Raw genomic sequence first — 14,693 nt, forward strand, 5'->3', positions numbered from 1 at the left:
AATTTTCGATTGCCAACTATATCCGCGCCAACTATTCATTGTCTCATAACTATCAAATTACTTGAGGTAGGCCTACGCTTGTCCAGATTTCATGTGAATGTCTGAGGACACTCGACAAATACAATGAACATGGGGGATTGTATTGCTGCTGTCGTTGATAATCTCATATTGGCGACTTGATATATATAGGCCTATCTCTCTCACATAGCATTGTTTGAGAGAGACTGAAAATGGGTCATTGTAAGTATAACAGAAGTGCAACTATAGTATAAGAACAGCACATGGATGGTATTAATACTTCAAGCAAGAAGGCGGAAGGTGATACAGTCACCATTGTATATTATGCTCAGCCAGTGTACTCAGCGCGAAAACGTGCGAGGACGCCACCAGGCATCGACGGGAATTTCCCGTCAACCAAGCAAGAGAAAACGCACTGACGTTCAACAACGGCGGATCGAGATCGAGGGTATGAGTGTTTATTATCTGGACTCAACAGAACACGACGCATTCCTCTCCTGTATCATATAGACACAATTGTTGTGAGTGATAGTGACATTCAAGATGCCCACCGACGTCGACACACTGATGGAAATGGGATTTCCGCAAAATAGAGCGTGAGTAGCGGTATTGCTTAGTTTTTAACATACCAGTGTCAGTAGCACTGTCACTGTTATCATGCATGCACATGTGACATGGCCACATACATACCCACAGCACAGGCCACATTCACAATGAGAACGCAGAATTCAAAACCTACACGATCTGACGCATGTGGGACCACGTAATTATGTCGTGTTTGTTCACAGCTCTCACATTGCCAATCCTGTTTTTGTCAACATCTTATGCTGTTACTCTTCTTGAAACTTCAATTTTGAAGACCATTTCATTCGTATTATTTCGCATCCTCTCATGAAATGTACGTTTACAGTGAACTTTAACTAGATCTAAACATTTAAAAAATATTCTAATTTCTGTCTTGACAGATCTTCGATTCCCAGGCCTTAGCCTAACTGCCAAATCTCTCTGGATTCTCAGTTTTACTTAGATCTAAACCTCTAGTACAACGTACGTTACAGCCTTTCCAGGTCACGATTATAGTCGCACCCAAACAGCAGTGCACAGTGCAAGCTCAACTTAACAATCATGTTGCATAGTTTGTCTGAATCCATCTCTTTGTAGCCCGGATCAGATGTTTCTCCATAATAACATGTCTTGTGTTCATCGCTTGGCCATGCTGCATATGGATGCCATGCAGTCAAATAAAATTTATAGAATCACTCATGACATTGAGTCAATTGTGTAACTCAAACGGTGCTTTTGTTTGCTTGTTTGTTGTTTTTCTTCTCTCTCCTCTCTCTCTCTCTCTCTCTCTCTTTTTTTTTGGGGGGGATGTTTTGTAATGTGGATAAATGATATGAGAAACATTTAAAATACTGGTACTGTTATTTCTCAGGTGTGTATACAAAATGTAGTTTATGTCATGTCCATCTTGAAGCATGGAAGCATTATTAGACCTTGAAAAATCCAAATTGCCAATAAAGAAACCACTCTACTGTAAGGAGCTACATACAGTAGATAATGCTACTAACCTGTTCCTTTCGCAATTCTCCGGGAACTTTCAATGCTCCCAAATGAGATTTCTTTGCCCATCGACAAAGAATGGACAAGTTGGTAATCCACCAGTCAAGCATTACATCTATACTCCTTCCATGGTCATCTGCATGTGCAATTGAACAATGCAAAATATCGATTGGACGTGAGATGTGAATAGAGCAGGATGGCAAATTCTTTTGTTGTGCAATATAAGGGCACCCAAATGGGGTCAGCAATATGGTTAAAATCAAGTGAGCTCATTCTTGATTGCTACGTCTGTTTTCATGTGAGTCATGCAGCAAAACAAGTACACTACTACATTGGAAAAGTAAATTATGCAAGATGTGCAATTCTATGATCATAGCAAAAAACCAGATATTAATAGCAGAAACTCTAATCTTTTGCTTAAAGTTAATTTTCTACCCAGTAGTTAGGGAATAAAAATAGACATGAATATAGGCCATGAATGCAGAATTCTTGTATAAATTTTGGAAACCGGGTATACCCAGTTCCTGTCTATGAGTTGATTCTATGGGAACCTCTCTGTACCCTGTTCCTGGAAGGAGCGTGTCAACATAATGACAGGCTCTTGGACAGTGCTGTCAGCATCACCCATGAAACTGACATCCAAGCCTTGCAAAATTGATGATCAGATTTCTTCATGAAAATAAGTGGGGCCAACTTCTTGTAATGGGAGGTCCAGGGGTCCATCTCATGAAGTAATCACATAAAAGTCTTTACATAAATCTCAGAATGATCATAGTCTCTCCTATGTAGCTATTATTAGAGAATCATGAAAATCCATTTCATGAAGTCTCTCATAAGTACATGTCCAATGAGCAAAAAGTCTCCCATAAGACTTTCATGAAATGGACCCAAGGAGGTGATATTCTGTGAAGTATTTCCAAAAAGAGGATAGTGATCAAAAGTTTGTGTATGATCACCACTGCATGATGTTAAACTGTGTGTCGTTCAAAGTTTTTGTACGGAGGAACTGTGCTATAATGAGCTGCTTGGAAACACTGAATTTCCTTCTTATGTCCGGTATCTTGTTATATCAGGATAGAAATAAAAGAATTATAAAAGGAATGGGAGCTGCAAAATTACCTTGTTATATATCGTGTAGCATGCTATATCTAACCTCGATATAACGAGGTTTCATATGTATTTTAAGAATCGTTGATTCTTGTTTTGTGATTCAAAAGTCCATTTCAGTGAAGTTGTTGTGAAGCATTCATTAGACAATTAAGATGTCAAGCATTGCACAGTTTTGTTTTGTTTTTCAATATTTGCATAATATGGTGCTCTTTATCTTGCCCTTTGGCTGGGGTTGATTTTAGTACATTATGTCTTTGGAAAAAAGAGAGAGAGAGAAAGGAAAACCATTAAGCAACAGCATTTTCCCCTCTATATCTTCAATATTAAAACACTTTCATTAACAAAACTCAGTAACTTATGATTTGGAGAGTACAAAAGATGGGAATTAGGAAGTCATATGGAGATTGCAACTGAAATATCCATGTTAGATCGTCATTTCGATATTTTCAAATCTCCAAAAATTGTACATTTTTGGGTGGCATCTGCCATGAAAATCTTTTTCAGAAATAACTTTTATGAGATGATATTTCTTTCAGTATAATGTTCTCTGACATTTCATTTACTGTATGATCTCCATTTTATCATAACAGTACTCTGTGTCACGGTGTGTTACCACGTGAACTAACTCATTCATCTGGATTAGGCTGTTTGACCACCCAAAATGAAATATATCAGAGGAGATGGAGTAACATAGAAATCATGGTGTACATTTATTGGGGTGAAATTACATAATTAAACCATACATCCATATAATTCTCTGAGCTCTGAACTTGGAAATATCTTCCAAATTGAATGATTATTATTTTGTGCATCAAATACTGACAACTTTCTAATTCCTGAAACTAATAATTCCCAATGTTACCCTTTGTGGCTTATGAAACTAACTGAGTTGTCGCATAATATAATTCTCGCATCATTAACCCATAGGACGGCGTAGTATATGGCTTGTCACAACAAATCATATCCTTGAACATGAATTTTCTACTTCACAGGCAAAAGGCTCTTGCCAAGACGGGCTATAAGGGAGTCCAGCTTGCAATGGACTGGTGAGTTTGACAGAATTTATTCATAACACTGCATTTTTTAATTCTTCGGGACAGTTCATATCTTTTGAGCATAAGTCATGGAAGAGGAGAAGTCATAGAAAGTGTGGAGTGTCTATCCTGGGATTGGGACTTGGGTTAAGGACCCTTGGACCCTAAGGATCACCAAGTCAACAAACTGATTAATTAGCCTTGAGCACCTGCTCATAATGGCATCTATGTTTGTTGTTGGGATGTCAAAATTTTCATATTGATTACATTTCAAATGATACTTCAATCTCTCATTTGAAATCTGTTGTTGATGCAATGCTGTTATATTTTTGTCACGTATTGGTATTTAAATGTACTTAAATGCAAGGCTGTATACATCTAATCAAATTATCATTTCAGCTTTCTTGTAAAATGTGTCAACCATCTCCTTCAGAATATGGCTATTTCTCAGTAAAAAAGGTGTGACATAGGGTTCCTCTGAGCAATGGGTTGATTTAATTTGTAGTACATGTACCAGTATTTGAAGTGGTTTGCCAGACCTGTCAGTATTTGTCATTGCAATATAATCATGATGATGGTGATGCATGATGATCATGATGATGAATGATGATGATGCATGATGATGATCATTATGATGACGATGATGATGATGAAGATAATGTATCATGATGATCACGATGGTGATGATGATGATGGTGATGATGATGATAATGAATGATGATGATGATGGTGATGACGATGATGATGATGATAAGGGTGATGATGGTGATGGTGATGATGATGAATGATGATGACGATGAATAATGATGATGATAATGATGATGATGATGATGGTGATGAATGATGATGATGAATAATGATGATGGTGATGATGATGAATGATGATGGTGAATGATGATGATGATGATGAGTGAGTGATGGTGATGATGATGATGAATGATGATGATGATGAATGATGATGATTGATATGGTTGAAAGGTAACCATGGTGATTGACAAGACAAATTTGGGAAATTTTTTGTATGCAGGCTGTTTGCCCACAGTGACGATCCAGACATTGATGAACCATTTGAGGTGCCAAAAGGGGTAACCCTCGGTGGAGAATCTGCTGCAACAGGAGATTCCAACACAGAAGGCAAGTGCTGCCCCCTTCCAAAATGCATATCATGAGATCCATGATGAGAAGAATATTTGTATTCTTTATCATTAAAAACTTACTCATTCTGCAATATGAATGGATTATTCAGAAATGCAAGATTTAATTCTTCACATATTTTGTCCAAGTTTGTCCTGATAGCCTGTGTGAGTTCTATAATCATCGCCGATGTGCTACTGTATCTTATTACTCGGTAACAGTTTTCTCCAATTCTAATTTGCATTTTCTCAATGAATTGTTGGACAATAACAAGTACGCATTTGGAAGCATATCTCTGGAAGTGTTATGATGAGGTTAGAATATTCTAGCATAGTCATGCCAAATTTTTGCTATTCTCTGTGCAATGATATATTTACATGAAATAAATCTTTGATTCATGGAGAAGAAAAAAAAATCTGTCAGGTTTTGATAAGATTTGCATACCATTTGTGTGCATCACCATTCAAGAGTGACAGTCAGATGTTGGACTTGTGTTTTCAGGCACTGCCAGTGGGGAGCAGACGACAGAGCAGATGACAGATCAGACGACAAACGAGACAAGTTCTGAACCAGCGCAAGTCAAGTCACTCAAGTGTGACGAGTGAGTGCTGCTTATTAGTCCTTTTCAAGGCAGCTTTGCAATTTGTGTGTATTAGTGAGGGACCAGAGCAGTGTTTGTTGTCTCATATTTGTTTATGGTTGCAGAAAAATCCAAGAATTCTTTTTCTTTTTTTTTTCTTTTGTTGTTGTTGATAGAAACAGAACTGTGTACATAGATAGAAATGAGAAATGGAAGACTGTTCAGTTCATACTACTGACATGATTTAAAAAACACACCAACAAAACAAAACAAAACATGTACAGTGCACTCCCGTTATAACGAAATGCTCGGGACCGGCAGTTTTCTTTCGTTATAACAAAATTTCGTTATAACCGAACAAATACAATATATAATGAAAACAAGGAAACCACGTATATATATCATATTCTGTTTGCTGAACACTCATCATACACTGGAAAGCTATGTGAAATGTGATGGGATATTTGTATTACAATGATAAACGCAAGTTCCCCTCAGAAACTGTGCGTGACACAAGGAGCGAACACAGAGCGGTGTGAAGCGTTCACCCATGCAGAGATGCTATAAATGCTTGTTCCACTACGTATTTTCGAAAGCAATTCACATTTCGTTGTAACGGAGCACATTTCTTTTGTTTTTCTTTGTCTGTGGCGCTCGGAAAAGACTTCGTTATAACAGAAATTTCGCTATAACCTGTTTGTTATAAGCGAATTTTGTACCATAGACTTTAATGGTGATAATTTTGGGACCAGAAGATTTACTTCGTTTTAACGAAATTTCGTTATAACCGTGTTCGTTGTAACGGGAGTGCACTATATGATGAATTAGTTGACATTGACTAGCCAAAGTCACTGGCATATTTCTTTTCAAAAGCAGACGTACCTATAATATTGCATTATCATTGTTATTTGAGACATACAGGTGTGGCATGGATATCAGTCTTTGACGGTGTTGAAATTACAGCATTTTTTTTCTTGTTTAGGAAAGTTCACAGAATGAAATGAGTCAATTATATCAGTGAAAAGTGCTGATTTAAGTGGAAATTTGAAAGAGGGATGAGTAGGGAGGAGAGAAGGAAGATGTTTTCTCAAAATGGTACTACTGTAATCATATCTTAGCATCAGTCGATAATGACTCTTTAGATTCATATGTAGATTGTTACTTCAGCCAAGGAGGTTATATCTTATGCTGCTGTTTGCAAAATAATTCAAAAAGATTAAGAATAAACTTACAGGAAAAGTTGATAATGATACGAGTAACAAATAATTAGATTTTGTTAGTGATCCTGGAATTTTTATGAATTTTTGAAGGATTTTTCATCTCTTGGCAAATAGGGTCAGTGAACTTGGGAGTTCAAGCTGCGCGAATTTGAGGTTTGCATACACGCACGCTAAAGCGCATGCTCTGCCCGAGGTGCCGCGCAGCAGGGAGCTGATGAGGTGAACACAAGACTTCTTTATCATTGGGGAATTGGGCAATTTTCAGCATGAGTGTACAGGTGGACATGAGCTGCGTGGCGGAGGTCTGTGCGCTCTGAATGCTTTTCTAGTTAGTTCAAATGTATTATTCTGTATAATATATGCTAGATGCATTTTTCAATTGCAAGGCAATAGAAAGAAAGGTATAATTTCAAACAAAAATGAAATTTAGATCGCAGAATCATTTCATTTCCTATCGATAGAAATCTTTCCAGCAGTGATAGGATTAAGTTTGACCCTTGCTTTTATGATGGCAGTGTTCAGTATAATCATTATATACCTTTGAATGGTTGAAATTGTCCGAGTTGGTGAAGAGTTGTGATACCTTCAGAAGCCTGACAAATTGGATAATTGTGTGCCATGTTAGGAGAAAAATCATGCATTAAATATCATCAATGTCAAAAACCACTGCATAACATGTTTTTAATTTTCTTCACGTAGATAACCGAATTAACCAATATCGCAAAATGATGGATGGTCAGATGAGATGTCTCTATGGTTGTTGAAGTGCCATGAAAAAAGGTCGTCTTTCCCTCCCAAGTTAAACTAGGTCTTGAAACACATGCAAAAATTACCTGATTTGTTCCTTTGATTACACAGTACAAATGCTTACTCCTTATGTTTTGTTTTTCAGTTGTGGGAAGAAACTCCGAACAGAGGATGATGTTCAGGTGAGAGAATGCCTTAAAAACTCTTCTCATAACACAGAGGAGTGAATATTGATAATGACATCAGAATTCTAGTCTGAATATATTTAGGTTGCTGAACTTGACATCACAAACATGTTGCTGCATTGAATCCCACACCCTCGCGAGAATGATTGCAATGTTTATCTTTACATTGGTACTCTGTACCAATAAAATCATGCTGTTGTTCACATAAATTCAAGGGGAGGTATGATTAAACAAACAAGTGTCTTTCAGAAAAGCATAATAATGATATGTCGTTAAAAAATGAGGCGACATTATGCTTCATGTATTAGATTATTCTTCTTTTTTGATAACTGTTATTTCTGTATGTTATCTTGCATGATTCTCAGACATTTAAAAAAAAAATTTTTCTTGTTTTTCCAGTTCATCTTATTTCTCTTTCAATCCATATTTCAACCAAAGCTCCATGCAGCCAGGACTGGGCACCAGAGCTTCTCTGAATCCACAGAAGAGATCAAACCACTCACGGAGGATGAAAAGAGAGAACAAATGGCAAAGTAATAAATTTGATATCAATATGTGCGTGTAGTTTTAAGTGCATATTGGCTCCTCAAACTGGTAAAAGTGATAGTGATGTTACAATTAACTTTCATGACACATACAGATTTCCACCTGGTAAGATCGTAGAATTGAGGCACTCGAAATTTCAAAATATGATTAACCCATTACCTGTACAAAGTCTACAGTGGATTGAAGAATTTTTGAGGGGAATGGGTGAAATACTATGTCTTTATTAGATGTGTCCCGAGAATTTTGTAACATTTGCCTCCATCCATCTGTGCCAAGGTAATGGTAGTCTACTTCCCTGCCAGTGGTGTAATACCCTCATTCCTCAAGAGATTTTCCTCATTGGTCACTCATTGGAAGCAAAAGTGTTTGCTTCCAGCCACCCACTGATGGGGTATCGGATCACAGTCTGATGAATCTGACTGTGTTGGTCGACTATCGGGTCAGTGTCAGATATGTCGGCCGTGATCTGATGAGGACCTGATAGTCGACCAACATAGTCAGATTCATCAGACTGTGATCTGATACTGTTCAGTGGGTGGCCAGAAGCAAAAAACTTTGCTTCTGACGAGTGAACAAGATGAGACAAAATTGCGGTGGAAAGTGGGCATAAGCCAGCAATCTCAGCTACTAAATATTTTTTTTGCATGCATGTAATGGCTAGAGAGTGTTGTGTTATTTGTTTGTTTTTTCCCTTATGCTGTTGGAAAAGGATGAGTCAATCCTGTGAAGTTGGCCTAACCTACAAGGTTTAGAAATAAAATCTCAATTAGGAATGTGATTTGGTGAATGTTGTAGATAGTACCAAATTTGATTGTAGATTTATCTCAGAGATGTTAGCTGTATGACCTCACGTAGTGCAATTTCCAGTCATAATTTCTTGAAATGAACAAAGATGTCATGTCATTTCTTGCGAATGGCCAAGGATCTATGCCTTGTCCGCCTTGGACTACTTAACATAACAATGCCGGAATTTCGGAGCTTGGGTATTTGTTCCATGTTCATCGTGTCACTGCCAGCAACCAGGGACAGCCTGGTGGTAGTGTCGCTGCCCGGAAAGCAGTAGATGACAGGTTCGAGTCCCACTGGTTCCTTTTTTTCCAACATGTTTGTTAATTTACAGATCAGCAGTTACGATCTTAACAAATTTAATTTGTAGAGGGAGACAAACTGAAGAAACTCACACCTGAATGTGTCAAATCATTGGGCTTTCTGAGGCCCCCTCCCCCAAACAAACAAAAAAGAAAAAGAAAAAAATTATTGTATGGACTTTGGATATTTCTCTATCCTTTGTGACCAGGTTGCAAGAGAGACTGAAACAGAGGAAGGAGGAGAAGAAGGAGCAGGAGAAGAAGGAAGCTCTGGAGAGAGAGAAGATGAGGAGAAAACAGGGGAAGGAGATTGGGCAGGCCAAGCAACAGTGAGTGTCTGGAGATGCGACATGGACTACCCTGGTCCCATACCTTCCATTTCGATACTTGTGTGTACATGATGTATACACAAGTAACATCATGTACCTGGAACATGTGCATGCATTTATAACAACAAGAACAAACATAAATTGTCCTTAACATACATAATTATATAAATGGATGCATTCACATCAACCTAATTGTGAGAAAATATTTAGAGGATCATTATTAGAGTCTATTAGAATATGAAAGCTTTCAAAAGCTATTAAAGATATCCACCAGATAGTTCATTTCTTTATGAGAAATTTACATACGATGCAGGTTCTAATTTCTCAGTTTGCTGAGAAGGCATGTATTATTCGCTATCATTTTATGATATGATATGTAAATCTCTTTCCCTGCCCCATTGAGGATGGAACTGGAGGAGGCAAAGCGTTTGGCTGACCTAAAGAAGAGGGAAAAGATGGAGGACAAATTGGCAAGGTAGGTACCCCATAACTCTTTGAAATATGAGCAAATTTCAATTTTGTTTTCTCTCTTAGAGAAAACAAATTTTGAGTCTGTGATGAAAAAATAAAAAGTCTCCCTGACAAATATTAAAGCTAAAACATAGTTCTCAGAAGGGCTCAAATTTCATATTCCACCATCTGGAATTTGCTTGCAATACATTGGAAAGATCTACCAAGAAACTTACCTGGCTAACACGATTTGCCAGGATGATGAATTATTCCGGAGTTCTTTGAAATCAAAAGTATAACGTGATTTTGATCGTAGTACATAACCTTTCTTCCAGCAAAGCCCTTCCCCATTTAGCATTGTGGGTAGGTAGAATGTTACATGATGATCGATCGTTCCTTAGCAATCGTATTTTCCAACAAGCATACAATTCACTCTTGCACAGAAGATCAGTGAATACTGTTGTGGCCTTATTTGTTGATTTTTGATAATCAGTTTTGAAAAATTATGTAGCAACTGCAATCGCATAAGCTCTGAGAATGTAGTACTTCCAGCAAACCCTTATGACTAATGTTTCGCATTTTTGTTGTTACCTAATGGACTTTTAATGGTGTTATTACAGGGTTATTTCACACATTTTCTTATGCAAACGTGTACATTTTGGTGCAGTAATTGATAGTTCTGCGGGCACATGTGAACTTGGTTTTCACATTAAAAGAATCTATTTATTTGTGGATTTCCCCACAATCCTCCAGGCAAAGAGTCAAGGAGCAGATAGCCCGCGACAGAGCAGAGAGGGCAGCCAAGGAGGCCAAGAGGAAAAGTGGAGAAGGACAGCTGCAGGGCTCGGTGCCAGCCCCAGCTGCCACTGCCACGCCCACTGCCACACCTGCAGCAAGCTCCGCCCCAAAGAAGGAATATGACACTTCCAGGTTACAGGTATGTCAGTGGTGGATCCAGAGGGGGGCGCACTGGGTGTGCGCCTTGTCTTTATTTGTTGTTAAAACAAAAGAAATAAAAATTAAAAAATGAAATGAAACCCGGAAGTAGCACCAGAAATATTGTTTGCCCCCCTTTACGAAATTCCTGGATCCGCCCCTGTGTATGTATTCTTTTTTTCTCTCTCTTACTGGGAGATGCATACACTTCTTCTTTTTTTTTTTAATGCCATGGATATCGTGGGATATTGCATTAATCAGGTGAATTTTCTCTTACTTGGAGATTTGAAATTGGTTGTGAAGTTACGTTTTCAATTTCTACCACTATCAAATCTTTGTTAATGCATTTACCATTACAGGGACAAGTTTTTCAGTATTTTAAACCAAAAATACATATTAAACATGGTTTCATTTTGGTTCAAAGTGGACAAAGGTCAAAGCCAGAGGACAAAAAAATAAGTCCTCATTACAGTCAAAGTGAAGGCACAACCGTTTTATGCATTTCACTTCCAGTTTAAACAAATATAAATTCTTGAAAGGCATTTTATGCATTTTTTTTTTTAAGATGAACTGAATTTCAAAGTACAAGATCAAATTCTGAAAATTTCCAATTTTTGCTATCAGCAGGGAAATATTCGAAAAGAATATTATCCCACAGAGTGCAGTTATGAATTCTGTCAAAGCAATTCCCTGGTTTAAATCAAGGCAAGATATGATGGAGGTCAAGGTGAATATTTTTCATTTATTACTCAAGTATCATAGTGCTGTTATGAAAACATATTTTGATGCAGTTCAGTCAAACCTGGAATGGTATTCAAATTCATGAATTTCCCTTCGAGATGTTTTCATTGCAACTGATTGACAAATTGCCCTACATCAGCGTAAATAAGCACTGAATTGATCAATGTTTTAGTAGTAGCCATGATAAAAAATCATGGGCGTATCAATCAGTTGCAATGAAAACATCTCGACGGAAGAAATTCATGAATTTGAATAACAAAAGCAGTACCCGCTGCATGCTATAAGGATTAGAACCAACACTTGCTTTCGGGCGAAAGGTCGATGGTCTAGTGGAGATGACGCCTGTCCGGTGACCTGGAATGGTAGTTTTTGAAATATATTCAAAGTGGATCATGTTGTAAGCCCTAGCTAGTAATGAATTAAGATCTTAGGTCAGGATCACATGTTAGAGATGAATACTTTAAGATGATTTGTTATCAAAGAACAACAAACAAACACACAAACAAACAGATAACATTGTATAAATCATTGTCTTTGCACATTTCATTTATTGTTCCCCTATTTTGCTCCCAGATCCGACTGAGTAATGGAAGCGCGCTGACCCAGTCCTTTGGAGCCATGGAGCCCCTAGCTGCTGTCCGGGTCTATGTGGAGCTGAACAGAACAGACGGCCAGTCCGGGCCGTTCTCCCTCATGACCCCCTTCCCCAGGAAAATCTTCACCTCAGAGGACATGGAAAAGCCCCTCAAAGAATTAGGTAAAAATCAAGTTTTTCTCCTTTTAACCTGTTAAAGACGAGTCCCGAATGTACTTGGGCAAGTGTCTATGGGAAATGTGTGTTGTAGCAAAATCAGCTCGTCCTCAATGGGTTAAGGTCTCAGTTTGTATCATTTCTGACACAATAGTGGTGGTATACCACTTTCACATTGTTTGCAATGGAATTATATGTTTGAACCACATTACAGTCATTATATTACTTAGAAGGCAGGTGCTCTGTGCCTAATGGGAAGAGTGTACAAAATGGCAGATAGTGTGTAAACAGGTTTGACAGTCATGGCAAGCGAATCAACTGCTACATAGCAAGAGAGTCTCATTAAACATCTAGGGAAGTAGAATAGAAATTGAAGGATAGCTTTTCTGTGTGTGTCTGGTGGTCAGGGTGAGGTGTGTGTGCATGTGTGTATGATAGATACAAGAATGAAACCTGCAGAGTAAGTGGAATGTGTACTAAACTTCATTGCACTGCTGTTTGAATAGTACATTTAGCAAGATTCACACTGAAAAAAATCCCACAATTATCCCATAACTTTCTTGTTCTTTCTCTGTTTACTATTCACAGGTCTTGTTCCCTCGGCGGTGTTAACAGTCACCAGACCGCAATGATATCTGTCAACCTGCCAAGCTTCTAAATTATAAACTGTAAATTGTCTGGGATCGCCCCCGATGACGCAGAAATTTTATGTAAACTCTAAAAGTTGTTTGCCAGCTGTTGGCATGCTTGTAGGCATTTAGATGGAAACAGATTGTGCTGCTCTGTTGTGGTCCAGAGGAGAAATAAGGCAGGCCAGTAGTTTATACCACTGTGCCATTTAGTGTACATGGAGTATTTGGTATCACAGTGAGGAAAAAATATATACAGTAGGACCTCGTATTATCCAGATTCTCTGTTATCCGAACGCCGACTGGTTTTTATGCATTTTCAGTGCCAATCCCTGTCAAAACAAACACATGTTCAACCATTATCATGCGAATACACGATGGGACATATTCCAATCATCACAGCGGACTGTAACTTTTATGTCAGTTCGTGAGAAGATGTCAGTGACTGGTACCGCGCTTGTTACTGGCAGCAGTATTTACTTATATTTTGTGTTATTTCGGTGTCAATTTATGAAGTATGAAACATAGTCATGTCATACAGATCATAATATTGGTGAATTGGTAATAACATGTGTAAACCCGTAGCATATGCTAGAAAGTGCTGTATTTCAGCATATCTCTCTCATCTGGCCAAATTGATTATCCGGACATCTGCCTGTCCCGACGTGGTTGGATAATGGAGGTCCTACTGTACCAGTATCATTAAAGTCATCGTGGATGCTAAGATGGTGATTTCTTGAAGATTTCATTGTTTTGACAATCCAGAAAGAGATAGATGTGAGTTATACAAGGGAAATGCGATATAAAGGGGAGGTTGGAAACCAGCTATGTTTCTTTGTTATAGTCATTATGTCAGTATATAGTACATACGGTTCCATGACATTTTCTCCTGTGACAGTTTGCCCCCATGAAATATCTGCACGCTATTAAAAAGCCAAGCATAAATTCTATCCACAAACATAACCCTAACCCTAATCCTAATCATCACATCAAACTAAACCTAAAATTCAATCACAACCCTAACCCTAACCCTAAGTCCTTGGAGGAAATAAGACCAGAACAATTGTCGCAGGAGCAAATGTTGTGTTACCAGTATGTATAAAATGCAGTGCACTTGATACTGTGCATTAACGTAATATGCTAACATGTATGTGTGGTATTGTATTATGTACCGGTGCTGAAACTGGTAATTGTTTTAGAGTATAAGTCGCCTTTTAGATTTATTTTTTCACCAATGAAGTTGTGTTTCTCCCAAGTCTGTCTTGTTTTTTCCTGCATGTAGGACTTTTCAAAAGTGCCATGTTCGTCATGGAGGCAATTGTAGGAAACCTATTGTCATTTCTGAAGTTCAGTGCGTACATTAAGTAATGCTTGCATACGGACATATACGCTTGCATGTGGTATGATGTTAGCAATGACAAACACATAAAGAGCATAATCCTACAGATGTGGGTGTGTAAGTGTGTGTGTGTGTGTGTGTGTGTGTGTGTGTGTGTGTGTGTGTGTGTGTGAGTGGGTGTGTGTGTGTGGTACAGATGGTAAGTCACTTTTTTTTTTCTTTCAATATGGGTCATACATGGGTAAGCAAGAGCAGCGTGATTTACACAGCACAATTGGCAGTGTTGGCAAGGA

The 14,693-nt window shown here is 38.1% G+C and overlaps 1 protein-coding gene across 1 annotated transcript; it reads left to right on the forward strand.

Moving 5' to 3' along the window:
* The first annotated feature begins 471 nt into the window (after positions 1-471).
* Positions 472-14,230, forward strand: LOC139740538 (UBX domain-containing protein 1-like). Its single transcript, XM_071651127.1, has 11 exons — positions 472-614; positions 3,684-3,737; positions 4,753-4,859; positions 5,361-5,460; positions 7,552-7,588; positions 8,030-8,124; positions 9,435-9,554; positions 9,958-10,029; positions 10,758-10,941; positions 12,255-12,438; positions 13,021-14,230. The coding sequence occupies exons 1-11, from the start codon at positions 562-564 to the stop codon at positions 13,062-13,064; spliced, it is 1,050 nt and encodes a 349-aa protein (XP_071507228.1). The 5' UTR covers positions 472-561; the 3' UTR covers positions 13,065-14,230.
* The last annotated feature ends 463 nt before the right edge of the window (positions 14,231-14,693 follow it).

Source organism: Diadema antillarum, unplaced genomic scaffold (assembly GCF_040938485.1).
Source record: "Diadema antillarum isolate AM-2024a unplaced genomic scaffold, OU_Dant_1.0 seq00000858_RagTag, whole genome shotgun sequence".
Classification (NCBI taxonomy): domain Eukaryota; kingdom Metazoa; phylum Echinodermata; class Echinoidea; order Diadematoida; family Diadematidae; genus Diadema; species Diadema antillarum.